Source organism: Ostrinia nubilalis, chromosome 13 (genome assembly GCF_963855985.1).
Source record: "Ostrinia nubilalis chromosome 13, ilOstNubi1.1, whole genome shotgun sequence".
NCBI lineage: Eukaryota > Metazoa > Arthropoda > Insecta > Lepidoptera > Crambidae > Ostrinia > Ostrinia nubilalis.
Window position 1 is genome coordinate 2,859,844 of NC_087100.1, and position 17,531 is coordinate 2,877,374.

Below are 17,531 nucleotides of genomic sequence, written 5' to 3' on the forward strand. Positions count from 1 at the left end.
CTCTATGCCAAATTTCATCAAAATCGGTTGCGAGGTTTAAGCGGGAAAGCGTAACAGACAGACAGACAGACAGACAGACAGAGTTACTTTCGCATTTATAATATTAGTTGGGATTAAAAACAAATAATGATAATACCTAGAACGAAACAAAATGAATGATTATACTTTTTTTTACATTTTAAGTTATTATTTACACAAAATTTCCAATGTTTGTATTATTTTTTCTGCGATTGTGTTGTAATTTGTATTGTTGTCTTCCGCCTTTATGTAATGTGATACATGATTCACGATGACACTGTTGTCAAACAAATGAGTATCAGATTGGGTGACGGTAATTACTGCCTGGAACGGTAGCTGTTTGGCTCGTAGCCAGAGCCACATTTTGCTGAACGGTAGGTACTTGTTGCAAAATCACTCTTGTTACCACTAAACAAGATGCCACAGTGGTAAGCTTGATGTGCCTTTGTCTGTTGTACATGCGCTGTGCTTGTGCGTACCTACAACTAGCAGCTCGAAGCAGGAGCCTATAGTTACTTATTCTGTGCCTATAGCTAGAGACATGTTTATCAAAATCTGTTCAGTACCTAATGTATTACTGGTTTCTATCAAAAAGTGATATTTTGAAATAATATTGTTTACTATTTTATTGCCGATCACATCAAATTGCGTTGTGATCTGAATCCGTCTGTCTGAATTGACTTATCAACAGATATCGAAGAATCCGGGCCATGGTCGAAATTTAACAGGACGTACAATTCCAATTATCAAATTAGAATTTTATTAGAATTTAATTTCAATTATTATAAGGCTAAGTAAAAAATAATAGTTGGTATGATTTAATAATAACTCTACAATAATTTAGTAGTTCGACTTTTTTGAAGATTCAGAAGAGCTTAGTCCTATACTGTGTGAATTAAACTTTTGTTATTCTTTTAACTCTTGTCTCAAGAGGTTTTGGATGCAATTATTCTCCTTCTCAAAGCCTAAGAAAAAAATAATACATTGTGGTTCCCAGATTGGTGCAGTGATTGTAGTATAGCACCCTCATTGCAGGTGCATGGAAGTACGACAAAACCATCACCTGATCAGTGACTAAGCGGTCTGTTTAATGGACCAATTAATACGAGTAACATCTAGATTTTAGATATCAGTATGTTCTTATCATTAATATCAACCGTATCTACTTTTACTGTATCTAAGTCTTTTATTATTAGTCATTCAACAGTTACTGAATCTTTGTTTTCATTTCAAGGGGACATCACCTCGATTACGATTGCGTTTTCTTCTCCCTTTTTCTTATAATTACCTACAATTTTGTAGTGGTTTTTCTTAAACATAAAAAGTTGTCTCATAAAAGATACAGACGAACAAAGAGCTTCCTCTATCCTTGGAGTTGATTGCTAAAGCTTATCACGCCAAAGCATACCATACGGAGTGATGTTAGAGGTCATATTATATTTCATAAATAGGTCGGTGGGACTGCCAAACAGATGTGTGTCGCGTTAGAGTCAACCCCAAATATTACAGAGGTAACCAGTTATTTACGTTGGGTCTCTCTTTAGAAACTTATTGAAGAGCTTTTGATAAATAGATCATAGCTAGGCTTTCGTTTTGTACCTTTGAGTCTCCTAAATCTATGATGCTTCAGGGTCGAACTTGTCAGCTCTCCTTGAATTTTCGCTATTTTTTATTGTATAATAATGCGTATTCTTAAAAAATTGCATTAAAATATCATCATGGTAACTTTTCATCAATCCATAACGATGATAAATCTTTTATTAAGCTTTTTAAATTTGTTTCCTCTAACGTTAAATGGCGTCTACAATTTGGATACGAATCTGCACCCAATCTTAATTCGTATACGATTGGTACGACCTCGTATGCGAAATGGAATTCTAATTCTTCAATTATACCTACGTCTGCTTAAATTAAATCTCTTTAGTTATCTTGAATCACTCCAACTGCGTTCTTGTGATGAGCTTTTACTTTTTGGCAAAATCTAATTTCATTTCAGTATGCTGTTAACTGGAGCCGAAAATAGTTTGACCTTTATGTTGAAGTAACGGTCAGAGGTGACTTTAGGTTGTGAAAGGTCATACTTGAGTAAGAAAAATGCAGATAAAACTAATATAAAACTATCAAAAGTAAGAACTGAAAAAACAGGCGATAATATTAATTTATAAAATAGTTACTACCTGGGCTATTGTAGTGAACCTAATCCTAAAAACACAAGAATACTTAACGTATATTTAGCGTACTTGGAAAAGTTATTTTGTTAATAGTTTAGTCATACAAAAATATTTTGCTGTTTGGAAAGTCATGCACGTTGGCAATCCACGACAAATACGTAATATGTACTTATTATAATTACGTCGCATACATGCAAATAAGCGGAAGTTTTGCTTTTTTGTAGGAAATTGTAAATAAGTTACTTTTCAATAACGTTAGTTTAAAATAAACTACTTAATAACAGTTAGTTTGACAGAGTTTTATTATAATTACTTATTTTAAAACTTGTTAGTGTTTGCGAAATGGTTTACGTTAAAGTTCTTCACTTTATATTCAATTCATATAAGTAGGTATGCAACATAATATTATTACTGAATCCACATAGGTACTTCCTCCTTCCAAGTTTGAAAACTTTCAAACACGATCTCAAAGTCTATGGCACCTACGCCGCGAAAGGGTTAACAAGTCCGTCCTACCCAAGCCCAACAAGCGGGTGATTGCCCCTTTTAAATTTCCCTGAATCAGCGATCGATTTATTTGCCCTATGCCTATTGTTATTGCCAAATTACGGCAGCACATCAGGCTATCAGTTTTGTTGCAAAATTCATAAGTACCTAGCTCCTATTAGGATTAATATAAGATTCCGCAGTGTTTAGCTTATGTTATGAAGTCAGCACCCGTTCTTCTACGAGATCTCCAGAATGATCAATTTGACTCAAAAAAATACAATAATTGTACTGTGTAGGACTTACTTATTTGTTCCACTAACTGTCCGTGACATGTCCATATAACTTAACCCGTTAGACTCTCGCGACGCTTTCACTGGAATAATTGCGATTTTTCCGTAATTAATTTTCCACTATTGTCTGTGGGGCCCGTGCCGCCTTTGTGACCGCCATGACGTGCGTGACAGATTGCAAGCACCGATGCTTTATTACCTCACATTTAGGGCTACCATCTGTCCGGATTTGTCTGAAGATGTCCGGACTTTGTCCAACTTTGCGTTCAGCAGTTCACTAATCTATACAATGCTGCAAAGCTAGCGTAAGGGACCTACCTACCTAAATGGAATAACATTATGCATGCATGCATGGTTCTAGGATCTGGCCCAGAACCAGTACCTTAGCATGGCAGCACTGGTCATGTGGTTATGACAGACAGCGGCGCCAATACCATTATGGGTGGTGATGATGATTCACGGTGCTTACACCAGCACCAGCTACGTCCATTCATGCCTACTGTTTGTCACGACTTTAATTTATTCCTTTCGAGAAAATTCATTCTAATTTTGTGTGTTAACGATCAGTTATATCGTAAATAATACACAATACTTTCTACAGCTTGTGCAATATAAAATTCTCTTTATTTTAAATTCATATTAACAAGAGAATAATCTCTCAGTTCTCTAATCTAGACTGGATAGTAATTGATTTATTAATTAAAAAATATAGCCAACGGTTTTCAGTTCACGTTTACTTGAAGCCAATCAAAATATTTCATCACGATTATTTCAGCAGTAAATATCTACTCGTTATTGCATTAAAACCTGATATTTGTCGAAATTTCATTGTTTTGTAATGATACGCTTTAATTCTAAGTTGACGTAACGGAGCGAAGTAACAAGCAAGCAATGGCGATTTTCGAAACGACCGCGGGAAACATTACAATGGAAATAATGTTGGTTAATGTCCTCTAATTGCAGATATTTTTGACAGCCCGAAGTGAGAGTCACTTATTGAAGATGATAGCTAATAATTTTGTGTGTTGTTTCGTTCAATAATAAATGATTCTGTGATAGGCAGTAATAATAGTGCTTCAAAGGGTACTTCTTGTCATGTTGTCTCCAAGTCCGTGGTTCAATTAAAAAAACTAAATTTTGATTAAAAAATTAAAGGACAAAATGCTTCAAAATTAATACCAAATGGGTTAAAATTTTTAGTGAATTGTAATATTTCTAAAAGTATTCACCAATACCCAAGTAAATTATTTAAATAGATATAAAAATAATGTCATAGCAACTATGACAATGATTAACTGCGTTACATCGAATGATTAATTAAAAGATATTATAAATCGCTAAAAGTTTAAATATAATAATTAACAAAACAATAATATCAGTCATACCTAAATTGTAAATTGTAATGATTAACAGACTTTTTATTGTTTTTTTTTTCTTTCCTTTAAATAATTAGCAAACATTAAATATTATGTAAGCGGTGTTTTTTACCTTAATATAGCTATACATTTACATTATTGAATTGTCAAAGTGTCTGTGCAAATATTGATGTAATAGTTGATGGTGAACCTAAATAAATAAATAAATAAATAAATACGGTCATACCTACACGACTTGTGTGAAATAAGTCATCAGCCTAATAAATCTTTATTAAGTTGTGATAAATCATAATTTAAAATAATTGCATTTATTCATCAATTTCATCAAAAATCGTACTGGTCACATTAAATATTTAAATTCCTGGCCTTAAAAGTCGCCTCAATTTTTCCGCTAGTTAATTTAGTAGCATTAATTTAGAGGCAGCATTATAAGTACTATTAGGGTTGAATTTTCTTTTTGTTTAGTTTTGTACATCCTTTACATTCCTCATACCCTTAACTTTAAAAGAGGACGGGCCTGAAACGATATCGACTATAAATAACATGGAATTTACTGCTGTCCAGATTTAGCAGTTGACATTTAATTGCTACAGGAACGAAACAAAACTATTTGAACTCTCAAAACGGGAATGGAAATGCTTAAGAACGTTTACAGATGCGGCTAGAAGTGATTAAAGGTTGGTCGTTGGCCGATCATCCTTGGCAGAAAGCCAGGGTGCCGAGTCAGGGGCTTGCCTCACGAACGTTGGCTGGCAAAACTATTCTGTCTATGGACTGTTCTATTTTCAAATTAATGTCCCAGGCACGTCCTTTTCCACGTTTCTTTTTTTTATGCTTTTTATTGCAACCTGCCAGAGTGTAGCATTTTTTGTTTGTTGGGTAAAAAATCCCCTAAAGAAATGAATAACCCTCCTGGCGCAGCCGGGTAAATAGGTTTAGGGTCTAAAATTACAGATAAGAAAATTCACCACGCTTGATCAATTTGGTATGTTTCATGAAAGTCCTAAGAATTCTTGCAAAAGAAATAAAATTCCAGATAAGAAAGAGCATTGGGCGTTGAAAATTGCGAAACGTCCATTACTTCAGAAAAGGCATTTACCTCTCGTAACAAAATAGAATGGTCTTTCGGGAATAACTGTTTATTAGGAGACGATATTATGTTCTTTTCAGAGGTATTCTTCAAGACACATTCGCCTCAGATGACCTTGGTAGATTATGGCTCTATTCAGCCGAAATATTTGTGAAGGAGAGAATTTTTACGGAGCGATTTCGTTCATGAAAGTTTTAGCTTTTCTTATGGTTTAATTTTTTCCTCGCACTCTCTCTACTCTTAGTTCGACAGATGCATAAGTAAGAAAGTGATTTATTTTCTTAACGGATATTGTAAAGAGGTTAACTGTATTTTATAATTGCCGTAAGATATTGATTTCGATGCAATTAAGAACGAATTTTACAAATATTTTATTGATAATGAGGTGATTTTGCAAATGTATGAGGATAATAAATAAGTGGGCCATAGCATGCCCCAGCGGAATTTTTCTAAGACAAAAATATGATAGGATTATGATTATGGTGAATTCAACCATCTTACTTAACTGTCTGTCGTCATATTTACCATGAATGCATTAATGTGTTCAGAACCGTTGTTAAGATAGCCAATTCCTCTGTGGGTGAGGATTCCGGTTGAAATTCGCTTCCACCTTCGGCCTGATCATCATTTTCCATCAGGTGAAATGCAGGCCAAGAGCTTCCTCGTTGGGGATAAAAAAGCGTGCTATTTATAGCATATCCCAACGAAGTTTCTCCAGGAAATATATGCACATGCGTTAGGGGGCGTCCATAAATTACGTGAGGCTTTTAGGGGGGGGAGGGGGTCAACGAAAACCTCACTAAATCTCACGTGGGGGAGAGGGGGGGTCTCGGAAAATATCACGTAATTTTTCCCGCAAGAAATAGAGTAAAATTGCCAGAAAACTGGGTTATTGAAGTAAAAAAAAATGATTTTTTTTATGATGATAATGACAATTTATTCTAAACCGTCTAATCAAATTAAACTAAAAATGCCTCCATCTGCATTTGTGAACACTAAAGATGCAGAATAAATGTCGAAATTAAGAAAATTCGAATTTAAAAAAAAAACGTCATCGGCATCGCTATTGCGTAAAAAATTGGCCAAGTGCGTGTCGTGCCACGCGCAGTGTAGGGTTTCGTAGTTGTCTGTCGTTACCACAATATACAGGGTGGAAACGATAAGTGATCTCACTCGATTATTTCTAAACTATACAAGATATCCAAAAACTGATTACTGATCCTAAAAGTGCTTCACTAGCTCTATCCAACAGTGCCAATAATAGGTTTCACAATAAATTTGACCTATCTGAAAATTCAATGTTTCCAGCCTCCATACATTTAGTAAAACCACATAATATTAAAAACTGTACAAGATATCCAAAAACTGGTAACTGATCCTGAAAGTGCTTCACGAGCTCTATCCAACGGTACCAATAATAATTTATAAAATAAACTGGATCTATTCGAAAATTCAATGTTTACAGCTTCCATACATTTAATACTGCCACAATCATGGCACTCATGGTTTGATAATATTATAGCAAGTAAAGCCTAAAACCAATGTTTTCCATGAATAATTTTCAATTAGAATGCAATTTTCGAATTAATTTTAAGTGTTTATTATTTAAAATAAAAAAAATTAACACTTCTAATATTGTGTGGCTGGCATAGTGGCATACATTTAGTATGGAGGCTGAAAACATTGAATTTTCGGATAGATCCAGTTAATTCTGTAACCTATTACTAATATCGTTTGAAAGAGCTCGGGAAGCACTTTCAGAATCAGTAATCAGTTTTTCGATATCTTGTATAGTTTAGAAATAATCGAGTGAGATCACTTAACGTTTCCACCCTGTATTTCAGAAGCAAGCAATTACTTCATATAAAGTCACTTTTCATATTTTCTTCTAAGGAATTTTTACTGCTTAAGAAATTGTATAATACATGAGTCAAATGACTATTACTCTTAAACTAAGTAATGTATCTTAACCGTTATAGTTTTCCTTGAAAAAATTCATCCCCACTTTACATGCAGGGGAGCTACCCTAGATTTTTTTTTATGAACATTTTATTTTACCGTTTTGTCGGCGTGATTAATATAAATACCTTCACAAAATTACAGCTCCCCAGTACCAATAGTTTCCAAGCGAAACCTCGGACAGACAGACAGACATGTCGAAACTCTAAGGGTTCAGGACTACGGAACCCTAAAAATGACATTACATACGTATGAAAATATTATGTATTTGTAGTTAAAGTAACCAATAGTCAAATTTGACAGATGTCAAATGACAAGTGGTTAAATAACAGAAAAAAAAATTATAACAATGTTTAACTTGACTTTTAGTACATTTTTTAACTATTAGTTTACATTTTATTAATATTTAACCATTAGTAGCAAAATTTAACAATTAGTTATTTTAACTATGAATCAAAAAACTGGTCCTAGGTTGAAGCAATTGCTTGTCTTACTAAACGACGGGAAGCTACGGAACCCTGCACTGCGCGTGGCACGACATTGGGTTACTGATTTTTTCATATAAATCTAATAGACTCGAAGCATAGACATTGCAAAATAGGCATTTTATTAAATATCACGTGAGATTAGGGGGGTGGGGGAGGGGGTCAGGCAAAATCTCACCAAATCTCACCAAGGGGGGCGGGGGGGTTGAAAAATGGCCAAAATTGTCTCACGTAATTTATGGACGCCCCCTTAGGGTCTTTTATATCAACAGCACGTGAGTGCAAGGCCGTATCAATAATAATAAAAGTTGAACCCGCTGTCCGTTTGTCGCAGCAATACAAGGTCAGGGATTGTGTGTTATGCAACGCATATGACTGTGTTCGTATAACACGTGCGTGCGTTATTTTCCTCCGGATTACCGATACAAGTCATACAAGTCTTTGCCTACTTTGTACGAGTCTTATAGGATCTTCTTCTTATATTCTACGTAACCAAAGTTGCATTCTTCAGTTTTTCGTTTCTTTAACGGATATCCCAATCCCAACTAATATTATAAATGCGAAAGTAACTCTGTCTGTCTGTCTGTCTGTCTGTCTGTCTGTCTGTCTGTTACGCTTTCCCGCTTAAACCTCGCAACCGATTTTGATGAAATTTGGCATAGAGATAGTTTGAGTCCCGGGAAAGAACATAGGATAGTTTTTATCCCGGTTTTTGAAACAGGGACGCGCGCGATAAAGTTTTTCTGTGACAGACAAAATTCCACGCGGGCGAAGCCGCGGGCGGAAAGCTAGTTATAAATAAAATAAAGTCCTTTATTGCTTCTACAACTTACTTAGCTAGTTACATTATTATTGTTATTATATCTTCAGTTTTACTAACTTATTGTTCGCTCAAGAACTAAGTATGCAATCTTTCAACCTTTTCATTAAAAATGTTATATGATTATGATTTAATATATTGCGGAATCACTCGCAGTGTTATAATACCTTCTAGACTAATACTTAGGTATTCAAATTGCCTTGTGTGAGTTATTGAGGACTTTACTATTATTCTGGGTTTACTTACTTACTCTTCAAGATAATATTCCAGGATAAATAAGGTTTCTTAATGGTCTTGCTTGACTCTTGAGCAACCCCTTTAGACTCTACAGTATTATACACAACTTCTTGCATTATTATTACTGGGTGTGAGTTAATACCTAATGACAATATTACGTTCATAGAGTTCTCGTTACTTTTATAATTGTCCCCCTGATATATTATCTGAGATGCGTGATGATCACAATCATCTATCACTTTTGCTAGCGTCTCTTGGTAGAAAACTTGTCAAGCTAAACACAGTGGCATCTTATCACGTTGCAATAGGGGCGATATTACAACAATATAATGTATAGTGTGATGTGCTGTCGACTGTTCAACAAAGATGCGTTCCATTGGTTTACAACATGCGACCGGCAGAATTAGCTGCGCACGCGCCGACCCGGAATTAATTCACTACAGGAACTTTCTGGATCGTTTCACCAACGTTTAATCTTAATCCTATCGAATAATTTACAAGCGGCTCCTCTGATCTGACTTTATGATGCACAATTTAGCTGTTCGTTTTTTAATTGCTTTTTTTTATTCGAAACTAAATGTTGTCGACTGTTGAACAAAGCTGCTGCCTTTCAAAGATTTTCACAAAGACGGAACAACCAAATGCTGTTGCAAAGATTGCAAAGATTTCCACAAAGAAAAGTTAATAACCTTCGTTACTTACTTTACATAAGCTTACGCTCACGTAAGCCATGGGGAAGGAAAAAAACACTGGCAAGAGCAAGAAACTGGTTTCTAATAAACAAGCCCAAGCTACAAAGTCGATGCTAATTTTCACCTTCAGTTGTCTCAGCTCGTGCGTTGACAGCTCACTTTCCTTTTCATTTCCCCCCAATATGGCGGCTCTACCGGGCTACAGGCAGGGGCGTAGCTACTAAGGGGCTAGGCGGGGCAGTCCCACGGGGCCCACAAACTCAGGGGGCCCCCGAATCTTTACCAGAAAATCTCAATTGAACTGAACTTTGAAAATTTCTCTCATTTTCAACCGACTTCAAAAAAGGAGGAGGTTCTCAATTCGACCCGTATGTTTTTTTTTTTTTTCTATGTTTGTTACGCGATAACTCCGCCAATTATGAACCGATTTGAACAAATCTTTTTTCGGCGTATAGGTAATACCTCAAGGGTGGTCCCATTTAAATTTAATAATAGAAAAAACGGGGGTTGTTTTTTCTGGAGTGAGAGTGAAGAGTGGAAAATTGGAGATGAACTTTTTTATACGCAATATCTCCGCCGATTGTAAATAAATTTGAACGATTATTTTTTTGTTGAATAGGTATTATCAAAAGGGTGGTTTCATGCGAATTTGAAGAAAATATTTCACCCCCAAGGGTGGAAAATTGGGGATGAACTTTTTTATACGCAATATTTTTAATTTTTAGTTTTTTTTTGTGTTCACGCATTTGAAGTCGGTTTTATTTTTTTAAAAAGTTAATTATATTCTTATCAAAATAAATAGGTAGTAGAGAAATTCGAAAGTTATAACTAGGGAAATTTGACGGATGCGTTTTATTCTATCGATGTGGGTTTTATTGTGAAGAGAAGAGAACGGTTAAAAAAATTAATGCTGTATCAGGAATTCAGGAGTAAGTAAGTTTAGTGTCAATAAATTTGATAAAACCTAACCAGTTTAAATTGCAGTGGGGCCCCATTTTTTTTTGCCCCAGGGCCCTTGGACCTAGCTACGTTACTGGCTACAGGCAAAGGCATAGTTAAATATCGTCGTGCTGCCATTTGCCACTTTCTCGCGTGCAACAGCTCAAGCTGCAATTAAAAATGCATTAGACGTGCTAGAAAGACAAATTGAGTCGCAGATTTATTGCAGAAGGCAGTTTAATGCATTAAGCAAGTACACGTAACCGTGTGTGCAATTTAATTAATGAAATTACGTTAGCTATAAACTACTTATAATGTACAATATGTATTGATTAATTCCCTTATTATTACTGTACCAACTGTGCTGTAATAAAAGCGAACGGTATATGTAATTTTTAAAATACTCAGTTCCTATTTTTATTTATGTATAACAGAAAATAAATTTACGAAACAAATACAATTACAAAATTTTCATAATGATACAATGCAATTAAAAATGGCCGTCTGAAAAGGCAACGGCGAACTGAATGAAGTGAATCACAACTGCGTTATAAAATGTAAACAGGAAAAACGCATTCCAACATTTTCAATAAACGCAGCTGTTTCAAATTACAACTTTCCTATTACGAAACACGTATTTGTTTCATACTGTTTATTTGCTGTGTGTCATTCCTTGTTAGAATATTCAGCTCATTTCATGCAGCTACGAGGAGAATCCCAAGTCAACGACCTTCTCAAAGACAAACTATTGCACTATATTACGCGACCAACCTATCTTGGTCCGCGTTCCCTTCCCCCGTTCGCAGAATAAGCGGATGCGCTCTACGGATGAATGCGTCTTGAGAGTTCTAAATGACTGGACATGTACTATCTAGGTAGGTTGAGAAATAACAAGATGGCCGTTTTGTAAATTGTTGGTGAATTATAAAATATGTAGTTTTGATAAAAGTTACGTATCTCTATAATAATACGACTGTAGCCGAGGATCTATCAATCAAGACATAAATAAAAATTTATTAGTTTGATTGAATGTTATTAATTCATGAATTCACTTTTTAAGTGAATTACTTAATTAATAAAGCGTTGCCTATTTTTAATTAACGCATTCTTCTAAGTATGTATTAGGTTGAAAGAGAAATACCAGAGCAGGTAATATTTTATTTAAACCTAATTCAGAATTATAGTGATATTATCTAATTTACATTAATGAGGAAATTGATTATAGTCAGTATGTTCAAAATAATAAAGGGCGAGGTATAGCGAAACACATTTTCAGTTCAACCTAAATCATCTTGCACTATCATCGTGTGTCCGACAGTTTCGATCGTAACTAAGTATTTCAGTATCATAACGATTGCATACGAATAAATTGATCTCAATTGCAAGTCATGGGTAAGTATTATTCAATCCCGATGAAGATGATTCAGCAGAATGTGTTCTGTATTGAGTAAAAGTTCTTATGTCACTTTTATTTTTAACTTGTTTTTGTTTTGTTTGTTTGACTGAAACTCACGCGACTTTCTAACTTTCGCAACTTTTAGATCACCTAAATAAAACCCTTTCAAAAGATTTACTTACTCTAATTGGCAACTGCTATCAAGTAACCTATAACGAGCACTTTATTTTATGCTTAAATTAACCTAATTGGTGAATAGCGGTTTATAAAGTTTGACGCTAAGACCTCTGTGAGAGTTTATAAAACCCACAAGTTCCAAACAAAGAACTTTTTTCCGTTTTTTACCACAAATTTTCTACTTAACGTCCCGTTTCCCTCGAAAAAACATTCTACTGTTAAATTCCCCAAATGTTTGTCAATTTGCATCCAACGAAGCGAATAGGCTTGTTGCGATTGCCCAAAGCGAATTGTATTTTTCGCGTTAACTTCGCGTTCGCGTTACAGATGATCGAAATTTCGCTTATATCATTAATCTACATACATACGCTCTTACATAATGTCTGGCAAGTCTTCGACTCAGGTAATAGAATTAGGTTCGTACGAGGAAAATGCCAGAGAAAATGTATGATTTTAATTTTCAGATAGGTTCAGTTACGTTTACAAACTCTACTTCTACCACTTCTTGAGTTTCGGTCTAAACTGTGAGCGCAGTGACGTAGTAAGTCTAAGCTATTTATAATGCTTTCTTAAGAAAATTAATTTCCCTATTATGAAATAGGAGTCCATTTTACATAAAACAGTGTTACATGATTTACCTATTCAGTTTTATTAGTTAAGGAAACTCTAGAGTAGAGAGTCTAGTAACTCTCTTAGGTAAAGTTAGGCAGGCAGGCTGTGCAGTTTATTATTGGTCGGTACAGTCCGCACAATAAACTTAGAAAATTTTGCAAATAAACTAAAATGAGAAATAAATAATTAGTATTTCTCCCCAAATAAATAGCTGTAAGTATTTAATTGGGAACTGAAATAATGATGAGTTGATTTTAAAGAAAATTGTTGCAGAAATGTTGTTACTTACAGTTTATACTGATTGATGTACAGTCTCACTGTAACACTGTAAAGTCTCATCAAAATCCGTTAAGTTTTTGCACGAAAGAGCAACAAACATCCATCATCCTCACAGACTATCACATTAATAATATTTGTAGGAAGCAGGACAAAATGCATTATGATTATGTAACATATTAATATCGGCAAATCTCATCAACTGTATACATACAGTATACTCCATTAGCATTACCCCCATGACTGGCGTTTAGTCAAAGAAATAGTAAGGTATTCGTGCACACGATCCGATCTCGATACACGAAATTGAATCCGAGGTTATAAAGTTGAGTAACGCGTTACGTAAATAGAATATGGATTTTATGAAATAGGAAAGGCGTCACGTATCTGACAGATATTGCTGTCAGGTTCCCGGCAATTCCGGGGACAGTTATTTATTGGGTTAAGTGTACCTAACTCTAGTTGCAACGTAAGAAAGTTTTGGAATATGCTTATTTTTTATGCACGATCTACACATTAATTTTAGGTTTGAAATTGCAAAACACGTAAGTAAGTGGCTGAAACTAATAAGTATCAGCTTTCAAACAAAAGCAATTAAAATCTACACAGATTAATTAATGTGGACTGATTTATGCATTAGGTGCATAAATCTCCAGTTTCGTTTAATTAAACAAAACAAAATCACTTGATCCAATTTAAAATTTGTTACCGCTTACTAAATGAAGATTACGAACACGAATATATTGAAGATTGGTTTCAAATGTTACCAATCTCAAGCTTGACTCTACGCTTGATTTTGATATCGAGTCATAAATTGGTTTCATAAATCGACCCCAAAAGATACTGGTTTGAAATAAAAAAAAATTAAAAAACAAAACCAACTGCGTAAAAATAAACTAAAAAAACAAAAAACGATCCTGATAAACAAAAACCTGCCTGAACCATCAACAACATCAGTCATTGTGTCATAAACAATGCATAAACTAGAGTGCAGTGACCTTTCCAGTGCTTAGCTTTGCTAACGGTGTCTAAATGACCTAGCATTGCTAACAAACAATAGAATCGGTGAAGAAGACGTGCACAATGTAGGTTTAGTTAGGTTCAAAGAGGCATTATTTTTGTTGTGGCCTTCCATTAATCCTAAACTAATCTTTAGAACGTGAAGGTTGAAGGTTTTCAATTGTTCTATTCTAACCTAAATTAATTGCTAATAAATTATATCCTATGATTTGTGAAACAGCTCCTCTTTACAGCTAGTAGAAGTTTCTGCTCGAGAGGATTTCGGTTTTTACTGAAAACTTTTCCAATTTTTCTCAATCTAGTTCAGCTGTTTGAATTTAGCAGCAATATTTTTAAACTACTATCGGAAATTCGTGGCCTGCATTTCTCCTGATGATTAAGCTGAAGGTGGCAGCGGAACCCGGAATCCTCAACGGCCTCAACCACAGAAGTTTCATGGTGTTATGATAACATAGATAGATACCTACTTACCTAAAGCTACGGCCTACGTTTGCATATTATCTCTAAATCCCAGTCCCAGGGTAGGTACCTATATTCCTGCCAAATGACGCGATGTAGTCTGTAGAAACCTTTTAGGAAAGTTAGCATGAAATAAATCCTCAATGTTTTGGTTGCGAAATCCACTCAGACAAAGTGGCGGGCAAAGGTAATCTGATCGAAACGTTGGTGAGTGATCACTCCACTGCATGCTTTGACTATCGACTATTCTAATCTAAACCGATATAATCGATCCCAACGTGACTATTCTACGGGAACATACCTGATAACAACATCCAGTTTGAAGGGACCTCAGATATCCTATATTACTGTACCACAGAACAGGCCAAACAAGCCCGGACTTCGAATGGGGTCACGCTTACCAAATGCCTAGCGACCTATTTTCACTGTACAGTATTTCGGACATTTCCCCGTTTTATTTTTGAATTCTTAACAAAGGGGGGGGGGGATACATGGAACTGTAATGATGTAATATTGCATAACATACTACTACTACACATTTAAGCCGTTAATTAATTTAATTAACGTTAAAAATAAGACAGACTCCGGTGATGCGCAGCGTCCACATACTCTATCATTTATTGTTAATCAGTGAAAGAGAGATAGTTTTTTTTAAATACAGTTGTGTAAATAATAATTTAAATCTATGGTAAAGTAGCTAAAACAGTCATATCGCACTATTCGCATCGTGACCACAACCTTTTTTACCCGACTGCGCCAGAAGAAGAGTTATTGAAAGCTGGATCCGCGTCTGAGTTTGAGTGACCTATCTTATAGTTCGACGCATCAATGCTCATCGATTGGTCATAGAAAGAGACCGTCGTGAAGGCTTAATTGCTAATGACACATTACCTTTTCACAATAAGGGCTATCGTTTTTATACTTAACAGTTGGCACCCCTGGCGATTGACAGGACCTTACTCTACAGTGGCGCCATCTTGTGCAAATGCGATAGTCCTCCTACCACTTTAGCGCTCACCAGTTGGTGCCACTGTCTTCGCTACTAGCAAGTGACAGGACCTTACTCTACAGTGGCGCTAACTGGTGAGCGCTAAAACGATAGCCCTCATTAAGTACACCTTTCGAACAAAGCCCCAACTCAACACACTTATTATCGTACCATACGATTCCTGCGTATAATCGCAGTGAAACCGCAATTATGTGAAATCTTGTTTAAGGGCAGACGAGGCCGGGGGCTGAGCCGAGCTCAATGCTAAGCCGAACGGAAAGGCTTTCACTGGACGTATTGGATATGACGGGTTGGACAATAGACGGCTTATTGCTTGCGTCTCACTGAGGCTAGAAATCTTACTAATATCTACGAGAAAGTAGGGAGAAATAAAACTATGACAAAACGGATTATGCAACATAATACAATAGGATAGGCATTTAATTAAATAGATGAACTAATTTATTATCTAATCAGTGATGTGGTCAAAGGAAAATTGATAACTATGAGGAACTAATTAAGACGCAAGGACTCACTACACAGACGCATAATAATATACCAGGGTTAGTTTTATGATCACGATCATTTATAACGTTAATACTTAGTACCTACTTACGAATGCATATTGAATGTAGAGTTAAAGTGGTAATAGGAACCTTTATTTTTTTCCAGGTCACAAGAAGGCGAAGATAGTGAGAAAACAAACGAATCCGGTTCCAGAGTCCCTCCACACTGCCACATCACAATCAAATGTACCCGAGAAGTAAGTTATTCCCTAAAATACTTAAACTAAAGCTCACAGCCTCCAAATTCCAAAACTCTCTTTATCTTCTAAGTTTCAAGACTGTATCTTCCGAATTCAACGATTCTCTGCTTCCATATTTTCGAGGCTATCCTGTTCATGCCAGTATCTCGGAGTATTAAGTGAGAGGGGTGAAATTATCCAAAAATAAAAAAACAAAACGAATCTCAACTCTTCTTCACTGTTGCAACTTCTGTGTAGCCATGATCTACATCTTGGCCACCAATGCATCCAGTGACCATTAAGTAGCTCTTGGAAAAACATGATGCTGTACATGAAGAAGCCTACCTAAACGCGGTTAGCGCAAGACCGGTCGTCGGAACTCATTGGGTGAGGCCTTGGTCCAACAGTGGACGTCATTTGGCTGAAACGAATGATGTATGAAGATACAAACTGCGTTAGGGATGCAAACTCCTAAGGTCATCGATCAAATAGTTCCCATCTCATAAAGAGCCGAGCAGAGAAGCTTCTGCCTTTTACCATAAATAATCGTCATCCGTTCATTGTGGAATTGGTTCAGTGTGTGCGCAGGACCGTTCATTGTAGAAAACCTTGGGGGAGACCTTTGTCCAGCAGTGGACGTCATTTGGCTGAAACAAACGAATCATCACCCAACAATGTTCTTTTAAAGATTGCAGGTTTCAACGGCCTATCAGAAGCGGTCCGGCGCCTGGACTTCTCGTCAGCCGTCCGCGACGTGCGAAGGTTCAACTACATCTGCGCGCTACTTGAGCTGCTGCTGGGCGGACAGCGGCTCACGCACCTGCCTGGTGCTGCGCAGAAACTGCTGCTGAGCATGCTGGAGCAGCTGGCTGATCAGGGTAAGGTTGCTTTCAGCGTAACTATGCCATCCGTAAACGAACTAAAGTCGCTGACATAGCCCGACGGATTAGCAAGCTGAAGTGGCAATGGGCAGGGCACATAGTACGCAGAACTGACGGCCGATGGGGCAGCAAGGTTCTGGAATGGAGGCCGCGTACCGGAAAACGCAGCGTGGGACGTCCACCCACAAGGTGGACCGAAGACATCATAAAGGTAGCAGGAAAGCGCTGGACGCAGGCCGCTACCAACCGGGTAACATGGAAAGCATTGGCGGAGGCCTTTGTTCAGCAGTGGACGTCCTATGGCTGAGATGATGATGATGATACCATCCGAGGCAAATTCTGTGCATGGGACGTTTGGCGTATCTCGGGTTATTTTTCAGGGGGGCCCGGGGACCATTTCCTTAGTGCGAT

General features: G+C 36.4%; 1 protein-coding gene across 2 annotated transcripts in view; it reads left to right on the forward strand.

Annotated features, from left to right (window-relative positions):
- The window catches only part of LOC135077408 (F-box only protein 32), a 30,786-nt gene that overhangs the window by 7,081 nt on the left and 6,174 nt on the right, over nt 1-17,531 (forward strand). For both annotated transcript variants that reach the window (XM_063971944.1, XM_063971943.1), the window contains 2 exons: nt 16,167-16,257; nt 16,928-17,117. In XM_063971944.1, the coding sequence (XP_063828014.1) occupies nt 16,167-16,257; nt 16,928-17,117 (281 nt within the window). The remainder of the gene's footprint in view (nt 1-16,166; nt 16,258-16,927; nt 17,118-17,531) is intronic.